The 10,033-nt window shown below is 49.9% G+C and overlaps 2 protein-coding genes across 2 annotated transcripts; one reads left to right on the forward strand and one right to left on the reverse strand.

The window, feature by feature from the left end:
- Positions 1–233: 233 nt before the first annotated feature.
- Positions 234–2,352, reverse strand: fam174c (family with sequence similarity 174 member C). The gene is made up of 3 exons (XM_086046554.1): positions 1,072–2,352; positions 754–885; positions 234–679 (listed from the first exon to the last, which is right to left on the reverse strand). Exons 1-3 carry the CDS (start codon positions 1,674–1,676, stop codon positions 676–678), a joined length of 741 nt encoding a protein of 246 aa, XP_085902680.1. The 5' UTR covers positions 1,677–2,352; the 3' UTR covers positions 234–675.
- On the forward strand, positions 1,085–10,033 carry LOC147139240 (calcium/calmodulin-dependent protein kinase type IV). The gene is made up of 11 exons (XM_086046547.1): positions 1,085–2,337; positions 3,136–3,214; positions 3,301–3,363; positions 3,442–3,524; positions 3,814–3,886; positions 5,951–6,041; positions 6,135–6,209; positions 7,250–7,325; positions 7,403–7,529; positions 7,861–8,013; positions 8,612–10,033. The coding sequence occupies exons 1-11, from the start codon at positions 2,225–2,227 to the stop codon at positions 9,053–9,055; spliced, it is 1,377 nt and encodes a 458-aa protein (XP_085902673.1). The 5' UTR covers positions 1,085–2,224; the 3' UTR covers positions 9,056–10,033.

Genomic DNA, 10,033 nt, shown 5'->3' on the forward strand with positions numbered 1-10,033 from the left:
ACAAGAAATACACGTCTGAACACAAGATATAACAATTGAGCAAATTACTGTGAGGATAATAGTTGCATTTTCTCATAATGGATACCAACAAATTTGGGGGAACATATAAGACATGCGTACAAAGGAAAATCAGATTGAGTGCTACTTAAATTACGGTATTGTCCAGTCAGGTTGATAAGTCTACATTGCATTTGTAGATGAATATGCAAATGATGGCGCAGACAAAAAGAATGTTCAATAATAGAAAAGTAGCAATTTTAATGTGAATTCGGGGGAAAAACGTGGACGTTTTGGTCCAAATGACAACTGCTGATCAAACGTCAGCAATACACCTGCTTGAGCCCCATACCCAGTCAATCAAAACAAAAAAACAAAGTCCATATTGCCCATGATGCTCAGCACCAGGATAGGCAAACGTACTTGGACCAACCACAAGCAGTGACAGTCAGCTGGCTCTGCCTCCTCTTTGGAAAACAACGGCAGCAAAAACAAATTATATATATATATGTATATATATATATATATAAGGTAAAAATAAAAGTAATTCGGCAATAAAAGTCAAACAAATGTTAAAAAAATATCAACAAAAATATACCACAGAAAAATAAAGAGTCTTTGGTTGATTTTCCTGCGGAGGCGATCGGTTGCTGGCCGTCGATTGTCTTCTCCGGCATCTCATCTGAACACACGAAGGATTTGAGCTCAAAGGTCAGAATGCTATGGGTCGTGCCACGTCACTTTGTGACCTCTGACCTGCGGAGGGCACGAGCTTCGTAGAGCGTGTTATCGTCATCGTCGTCGCTCGCCGCCGCCGCCGTCAGCTCCAACGTGTCCTCCGAGTGGGCCAGCAGTCCGTACTTCTTCCTTGGGGACGCCTTCTTCACGCTACACCAAAAACACATGCACACCACACAACACAAACACACGCACAGCACAAAACACACGCGTGTGTGCACAATCCCGAAACACGCGCACACACAATGCACGCACGCGTGAATATTAGCACAATATTATATTTTAACGTTGAGAGCAGTCAATGGAGTGACGACACTGTGACGTCACGATGCTCACCGCACGGCCCTGATGAGGAAGTAAAGCAGGCCGACGGCAGTGATGACGACGAGGACGTACAGGGCTCGCTGCACCATCGACGAGTCCGCTTTGAAGCCGCTCAGCGTCTGGCCTTCTCTTCCAGAATTTCCGGTTGCGGCCGCCCCACTTCCGGCTGCGCTGCTGCTGCTGCTGTTGGCGCTCGAACCCTCGGCGGGGCCGCTCCTAGATTCGTCGGTTTGCGACGCCGCCAGAACGGCGAGCGTTCGCCAGACTGGAAGAAGAAAAAGCACCAGGGGAAAAACAAGCGCCGAGCGTGCAAATGCCGCCATTGAAACGAAAGCAAACGTGAAAGGAAGCTGAAACCTTCTTCCGAACTCGACTCGCCAGTCTGGTTTGTTGACAAAGTACACGCTGACCAGGAAGTGGAGTGACGTTGCGTGTGACGACATTACGTCCTTACGTCGGCTGCACTTGACCGGCGCACCCCCCGGTGGCCACTTGCGGCAACACAGCAAAACGTCATTAAATGGTTTTTGAGAACGTTTAAACAATCCAATAGTCATTGACTGTATAGAATAAAAAACAACTTGAGGTAATTTGTGTGTGCAACGAAATGACGCCATGAAGACGTGGGGGCAAGTGCTGCGCGTGTTGCGGTCTGAATTTTGAGTGACAGCTCAAGCGTCCAATGGTGAGGCTTAGATTGGTTCGCATGCTGTCGGGGGCGGGGCTAAGAGATTACAGCTGCAACCGCCGCCGTAGATCACAACACATCACAGCACGTCACAAGACATCAGAACCATTTGGACCATCGACGCTTGTTGCCAGATCCCCCTTTTTAAAAACGGAACCGGGTCGTACTCGGTCCGAAGGCTGCTTCGGCGTGACGAGTGCGGTCATGGTCCGAACGGAACCAGCGTTCGAGCACTTATAGGCACGATGGAGGCCGAGCAGGTTCCGGGTTCTGGTATTGGATTGGAGTAAAATATAAAAAAGAACGAAGAAGGAGGAGGAAGAAAAGTCCATGTCGGTTGTGCGTTTTGGGGTTTAAACGGAGCGGGAGGCGGGATTAGAAATCCACCCCCTCCCTCCAACCCCCTAATCCGGTTCTGCCCCATCTGGACTGGAGAGGGCGCGCGTGATCGGAACAAGCCGCAAACGCAGCGTCAAGATGCCGACGTCCCGGCCCGGTTCGGAGGCGGTGCCGGCGGACTTCTGGGTGGACGGCTCGCGCAGGGACGGGACGGTGGAGGAGTTCTACACGCTCGGCTCCGAATTGGGAAGGTCGGTCCGGACGCGCACGACAAAAATGAAGCGTTGTTTTGAATGGTGGGCGGGGGGCGGGGCGTTCGGGTTCGCACTGCAAACTTGCAAGGGCCGCCGACACCTTCGCGTCTTTGCACACGACAAAAACAACAACAACAACAGCATACAACCGCAGTACAACACGCAATCACAAGACAAACATAGAAAAACACACAACCACAGCCAAAACAACACGAACACACAGCACCCAAAACACAACGCAAACACACGACACAACAAACAACGCAACGACAACACTGCACGAACAAAGCAAGCGCATGTTAATCTGCACTATGTTGAAACAGTCAAAAACAACTAAATGTTTTTCATTATTATTATTATTATTATTTCTCTACACGTGACTAATCCCTGTTGATTTCTAGTGGTTTAAAATTGAGACCACCTGGAGGAAGAACAAAGTAATGTCACATTGTTGTCATGACGAAAGCCAGTAGTCCACCTGGATGAAGCAGCAGAGCATCATGGCTAATGTAGTTGAGGGTTGTTGTTTTTTTTTTGTTGCACAAAACAAAAGCGTTACGTCACCCCAGCGCGAAATGCACAAATGTGTTAGCGCGCAGTCGCTAGGCCTGTTAGCAGGTGTGCTGTTGCCATGGAGACCAGGCAGGCCTGCATGGACATGATCTGTTTCCTCCATCTGGAGACTCTTACACTCTTACATACACGCAAACACATATACACACAAACATGCGTGCACACGTTCAAAACATGCATGCAAACGTTCGCATGAACTAGCAGGAGGTGTTGTGTTTTCAGAGGTGCGACATCTGTGGTGTATCGCTGTGAAGAAAAAGAGAAGAAGAAGTCGTACGCCGTCAAAGTTCTCAAGAAGACGGTCAGTGGTCTCACAAAGATGCACTTAGAAGCTAGCCTAGCCTGCCGGCTAACTAGCATGACTTTGTTTGTTTTCCCGAGCCGCAGATCGACAAGAAGATCGTCCGCACGGAGATCGGCGTCCTGCTGCGCCTTTCGCACCCCAACATCGTAAGCGTGACGTTGCTTCCCGCTGCCGCCGCCGCGTCATCAAACCTGTGACCAGGCTACTTCCTGTTTGCTCCTCAGATCCAGCTGAAGGAGATCTTCGAGACGGACACGGACATCGCTCTCATTCTGGAGCTGGTCACAGGAGGCGAGCTTTTTGACAGGTGTTGTCACGTGTCATGACATTTCACCCGACATGTCACATGACGTGCCATGTTGCGAGTCCCATCACATTTCACTTGACACGTCACTTGATGTGTCACATGACCGTTAAGCTGACATGTCACATGACCTTTCCCCCGACACATCACGTGATGTGTCACGTGGCTTATCACGTGACGCTTGGCACATGAGTCATCCCGTGCGTGGCATGACACTTCAGATGGCTTGTCCCGCGAGCTTTCAACGCACACTTCACACGATGCCAGGTGACACGTGACGTTTGCGTTTCAGGATCGTGGAGCGCGGCTACTACAGCGAGAGGGACGCCGCCCACGTCATCAAACAGATCCTGGAGGCTGTGGCGGTAGGATGTCTGCTTTGCATTTGCTTTTTTTAAATTGCAAACATGTATAAAAACAAGGAATATACTTCCAATACAATAACTTGTGGGAAAAACCCCCCACAATTGAACATATCAGAAAATACACCCAAAAAACATTGTTAAAGAATCGAAATAATCATCATAGACATCGGTTATGAGTTGCCCGTTCACGCATACGTGATCATTCGATGTTCAAAAACGACGAGGAGGAAGTATAAAGTTGCCCATTTCTCCCTCCTTATCTCGGCCCTGGCAACAGTATTACGGAATATTCACATCTCGCATCTGCACAGAAAGTAAAATGTAAGCCCGTTTACTGGAACGCGGCTTCTTGCCACATGACCATATTTACATGCTGGTGGTATATGTCCCCCAAGAACCAATGTCGCAACCAATTTCACAATGTCATCGATGCGGTTGTCAGTGCGCCCTTCAGTGGGCAAAGTTAGCAACAACAGGAGTCACTCTGATTGGAAAATTGCACTTGATGAGTTCTCTATTCCCACAGGCCGGGCGAGAATGCCCACGGGTCGCTTTTGGCCCGCGGGTCCTCCCTTTCACACCATTCCACATTAGTGCCCCGCCCGTCTTTCACGTCCTTCGACCATCAGTCGAAGAACCCAAATAACTTCATTACAAAAAAGGAAATTGAGTTGAAATTCTCCTGCGATAAGCTCGTACGGGCCACGATTGCGACAGCCCAAAATGGGCGTGACATCTCAAACGTTGGCGCTTACCCCAAAAAGTCCCTGTAAATCGAGCAAAACGTGATTTGCCGGGAGAGCGCCAGAAAAGTTGTCTTACTTGATTGTTTCTTGCTGATTGAATTTGGTCTGGAGGATGTGCGAGGCCTTTGAAGCACACATTCCATACTTGTTTGAAAATTCCACCAAGATGGCCGCTTGGCACTATTTGGCATTGTGCCACAATTAGCCTGTTTCTTTCCTACAGTTTTAAAAGTCAAGGAAATATTTATTAAGTTATTTGTGGTGGTTTTCGTTGAACTGTTTTGACATTTTGCTGAGCCGGTGAGCTCACTTTTTGCACTTTTTGTTAGAGTCAGAAAAAAAAACCCAGGTCACACATCTGAAAAGTTTTTTGACAAACGTGCTTTAAGGCATTTCAACAAAGAGTTGGAGTTGGGATGTTCCAAAAATTTGACAGTCATAGTTTCACTTTTAGTGTAAATGAATATTGACTCCAAATATCGGTTATGGACTTCAGAATTCACCAGAAAATCGGACAACTGGTGCCAGGCTAGGCTAACAAATGTTGAGTGACGCATGAGCCGCCTCGATTGGCTATCGATAATGTTTCGTCAATCACGTTATCGGAGTTAGCATTTAGCTTCTCGTCGTGATGGAAGCGCTCGGCTGCTTTGTGTCTGCAGTGTGCTGCTGCTGCTGCTGCTTCTTATTGCTGTTGTGTCGTTGTCGCATCGAGTGTTCTTATGTAACATCCAGCTGCTCAACAGATTAACATCACGCGGGATTAAAATCACACACGCACACGCACACACACCCACACACTTACGCCGTAGATGACCTAGATCTCGTGTGTGCGTGTTGCGATGAGCACAATTCACATGTATCATGTCAGAAAAAAGTAGTTGTTCTCTGATTGGGTGTGTTGTTAGCATTAGCATCTCATTGCTAACCGTGTTACCATCAATGCAATGGTTTTAGCGTTAGTTTAAATTTATGCAGCTATTTGTCAAGTGCAAGAAAAGAAATGTCCTGATAATTATTGCATGAAAAAAGTGTCAATTACAATTCCCAAACAACTGTTGGACCTTCCGTTCTTCCGTACGGCCGAGCAGTAATACCAAAATAAATGCATATGAAATTAATTGACAACAAAGAACATTTCCACTTTAATTATAGTCTTAACTAACCTAAACTGCATTTTACATTTTTATCTTTGTTTTCAACAATTGTTTTTATTCAGTTCATTTATGAAAATGTTTTTTTTCAATTGTGTTTTATTTATTTAGATTTTTTTCAACAATAATAATAACCTTGGTGTGTGCGTGCGTGCGTGTGTCAGTATCTGCACGAGAACGGTGTCGTGCATCGGGATCTCAAACCGGAGAATTTGCTCTACGCTGACCTCTCGCTCGATGCGCCGCTAAAGATTGGTGAGTGACACCTTCGGCGTTACCGTGACAGCCGCACACTCTTGGCGTCAACTGTGTGCGTGTGTGCGTGTGTGTGTGTGCGTTGTGTTTCAGCTGACTTTGGTCTTTCCAAAATAATTGATAATCAGGTGACCATGAAGACGGTGTGCGGTACACCAGGATACTGTGGTGAGTCCTGCCAACACACATGCTACATAACAGATGATGCTAATGCGCACATGCTACATACCCGCATATTCAAGAATTTGGGGGGATATAAAGCAGACTGTATCAGCGCGAACCAGCTATGCCTACAACTCTATAATGCATCTTGCCTTGAAATAGGTGGCTGGCATGGTGGCTTTAGAGCGCCTTGTTGTAAGCTGTGAGTGTGTGCACAGCTTACAGATAAAGATGGAAGAGCAAGGAGGGTGGAATGTTTTGGAAAAAGTCTCAACTTGACAGCCAGCAGGTGGACTGGGGCTCTGGGCTGGAGCAGCTGCTTTAGAGCGCTTCGTTGTTGGCTGCGAGTGCATGCGCATCCTGTCACGGCGAGGAGGGAAAAAGCAAGGATCGGGGGTAAAAATAAATAAAAGAAGAAGAAGAAGAAGACGGCACGTGGACCGCGGTGTCACTCTGACATGGCCACTTTAGAGTGCCTCATTGTCGCGTCGTGGAAAGCCCTGCGACGACATGGCATGGAAACGATACCAGACAGAATAGGCAAGGCAAGGCAGTTTTATTTATATAGCACATTTCATACACACGACAACTCAGTGTGCTTCACACAAGCAAAGACAACACCTACAAGCATTTACGAGCACAACAGTTAACAACATCTCAAAAGCAAAGTGGAGAAAACCGAAGCAATAGCATCCATTTTCCAGGCCACAGACGCGGCATTTGACAGACAGACAGTCTGCAGTTGAGTGAGGCGTGGATTCAGTGCACTTGGCGGACACGCCCATGGCGTCCAAGAGAACAAACACATCCTTTCCTTTCATTCTGTTGGATTCCCATTTGGCAGGGTTGTTCGCAACACGCCTCTCTGCGCCGTGTCCAAGTCACATGACGTTTTGATTTTCACGTTGCGCCGACTTGAAGCAGGCGCTGATGTAGAAGAGAGTCAAGTCGTCATAGCATAAGTTGAGGACGTAGCAGAGCGTTCGGCGGTCGCAGTCGGAATGGTTGCGCTGCATCACGTCACCTTTGTTTGTTTGTCTTTTGAGCTCCTGAGATTCTTCGAGGAAACGCTTATGGACCAGAAGTGGACATGTGGTCGGTGGGCGTCATCCTCTACATTCTGTGAGTTGGCACGTACACGCACGCACGCACACACACACACGCGCGGCGGGGCGGTGACCTTTGTGGGGCGGTTGCAGGCTGTGCGGGTTCGAGCCCTTCTTCGACGCGCGGGGGGATCAGTACATGTACACGCGCATCCTCAACTGCGACTACGAGTTCGTCTCGCCCTGGTGGGACGACGTCTCGCTCAACGCCAAGGACCTGGTGGGTGCCCGCCGTGCGTGCGTTTGTCCGTCCACTCGTCAATTCGTCCATCAGTCAATGTATCCACTCATCCGTCCATCAGTCCATCCGTCTGCCCAGCGGTTGGTCCGTCTAGCCATCCATTCATCAATTCATCCATTTGCACATCCGTCAATTCATCCATCCCTCCGTCCGTCTAATCGTCCGCCCAGCGGTTCATCCGTCTACCCATCTACTCGTCCAATCGTCCGCGGGTCCGTCCTTCCATCGATCATGAAAGCAATGCTAACGCCATCCGAGTGTAAGTCTAATAGTGAAGCCGAAGTCATGCGTGTGCATGTGCGTTCATCAGGTGAGCAAGCTGATCGTGTTGGACCCGGGCAAGCGTCTGAGCGTGTGCCAGGCCCTGCAGCACCCGTGGGTGCTGGGCAAGGCGGCGCGCTTCTCACACATGGACACGGCGCACAGGAAGCTGCAAGAGTTCAACGCCAGACGCAAGCTGAAGGTGAGCCAGCCAAAAGCGCCGCAGGTCATCTCAGGTCGCCGCAGGTCACCTCAGGTCGCCGGAGGCTACGCGGCATCCTGGCATGCCGTGCGCGTGAAAAGGCGTCACGTGACGTCAAGTTTGTGTCGCCTGACTGACACGTCACATCACGCGCTCTTATCGGATGTCATGTGACGCTCTCGTGCCCGTCAAGTGCCATCACATGACCGTGGCGTGATGTAACGTGACCATCCTTTACGTCAAATTACAGTCATGTGTGACCATATCGTGACGTGTCATGTGACCGTGACAGGTGTGGCACACGTCACAATATCAATTTGATTAATTCATTAAGTTACATCATTTGACATGGTGTCAAGTCACGCATCACCTTACCGTGACCAGTGTTATGTGGCGTCACGTGACAGGTGACACCGCGTGAGGTCCGTCATGTGGCATCTTGTGACACCCATGTGTCATGTTATGGTCACATGGCGGCCAGGTGACCTCAGCGTGACATCACGTGACATAAATGACGTGACCGTAATATGTCGTCGTGGTACGTCACATGCCACGTGACGCGACACAACGTGACCGTCATGCGACCGTGACACGGCAGGCGGCCATGAAGGCGGTGGTGGCGACCAGTCGGATGCACGAATCGTCTCGCCGCCGCACCGACAGCTGCGAGATTCCTGCCTCAGGGACGTCGCGGCAGAGCAGCATGCAGCAGGACCCGCCCCCTGAGGCGGCTGACCCCGCCCCCAAAGACAAGGAGGCCACACCCTCAGAGAACCAAAGGGAACAAAGTAGCCCCACCCCTTCTCGCAAGCCCACCGCCGCACCCGCGCCGACCAGGCCGCCGCTGCGGGCCGACGCCCAGCGGCAGGCCAGATCGGCCGTGGCCCCGCCCAGGCCGCCAAAGAAGAGCTGCTCATTGGGCCAAGCCGCTGCCAGGGATCGGGCCGCGCCCACGCCGGCCGCGCCCCCGAGCTCTGACAACCTCAGCAACGGCTTCACGGCGGGGGCGGAGCCTGTCGCGAAGACCTCCCACGGCCAGTGAGCTCTTTTCCTATGACGCTAACGTGCCAGTGGCACGGAATGCTGTTAGCTTGTGAATATGGACAAATAATTACAGACTTCTACTGACAAGTGCATGAAACACTGCAGCTAGCATGCTAGCTAATATGCTAACGTCCGAAATGTTGTGAAGTTGTCAATCTGTTTACACTATTTCTGTTTTTCAAGCAAAGCTAGGATGACTTTTTTAATATTTAAGATGTTTTTTGCTTAAAAGATTCTTTGTTTTCTTGTTTGAACGGCTAGCGCATTTGCATTAGCAAGTAGCAAGGTAGCGTGTTCACGACGACAACGTTTTATGCGCATCTTTGTTTGCAGAGCTGGGCATGGCCTAGCCTAGCCGCCACCGCGCTGCGTCCTGCAGATTTAATCGACCGCGTGGTCCCGGTCCATCCCTTGTCGGCCACAGCCAACAGGCGGCGAGAAGGTCATCTTCACGTCACAAGCAGGCGCCGCACGAGCAGACGCGCCGCCAAACAAAGCAAAAATATCAAACAACAACAACAGACACACACACACGCACGCGCAGCGTGGTGATCGGTGAAATCAAAACAATATGGGGCACACGTCATTGCGTCTGTGGGGCCGCAAGGTACAGAATACTGTTTTATTTTTTTCCTTACACGGCCGCGTGTCAGTGCGGCACCTGCGTTTGACGTGCTACAGGTTAAGTCCGTTCTCGATGTCGCTTGGCTGACTCTGACCGACTGGGACCACGTGGGTCGATTGAATATGCAGACGGGAAATAGGTGACGCCCTGCTCTGGATTTAGCTTATCTTAACAGCCCGTGATGCTAAGCTATGCTGGTGTAGACGGACGGCAAGGACGCCGGGATGACGGCTTCCAGCTTCCGTTTGGGTGGGCGGGGCTTAGTGTAAATAGTGTTCTTGTGTTTGTCGTGTGTTCACATGATGCATACAGGAAGTGATATCAGACCTCAGTAAAGTTTCCTCACACCAA

The sequence above is a fragment of the Filicampus tigris genome, chromosome 12, assembly GCF_054856515.1.
Source record: "Filicampus tigris isolate MCC_2025a chromosome 12, RoL_Ftig_1.0, whole genome shotgun sequence".
Lineage (NCBI taxonomy): Eukaryota > Metazoa > Chordata > Actinopteri > Syngnathiformes > Syngnathidae > Filicampus > Filicampus tigris.

Excerpts from the sequence above, each read along its gene's own strand:
- fam174c (XM_086046554.1), bottom strand. The coding sequence starts at position 1,676 with ATGGCGTCATTTCGTTGCACACACAAATTACCTCAAGTTGTTTTTTAT. Across the intron at positions 886-1,071 it reads TTCCTCATCAGGGCCGTGCG|CGTGAAGAAGGCGTCCCCAA; the intron begins GTGAGCATCGTG and ends TTTTTGGTGTAG.
- LOC147139240 (XM_086046547.1), top strand. The coding sequence starts at position 2,225 with ATGCCGACGTCCCGGCCCGGTTCGGAGGCGGTGCCGGCGGACTTCTGG. Across the intron at positions 2,338-3,135 it reads CTCGGCTCCGAATTGGGAAG|AGGTGCGACATCTGTGGTGT; the intron begins GTCGGTCCGGAC and ends TTGTGTTTTCAG. Across the intron at positions 8,014-8,611 it reads ACGCCAGACGCAAGCTGAAG|GCGGCCATGAAGGCGGTGGT; the intron begins GTGAGCCAGCCA and ends GTGACACGGCAG.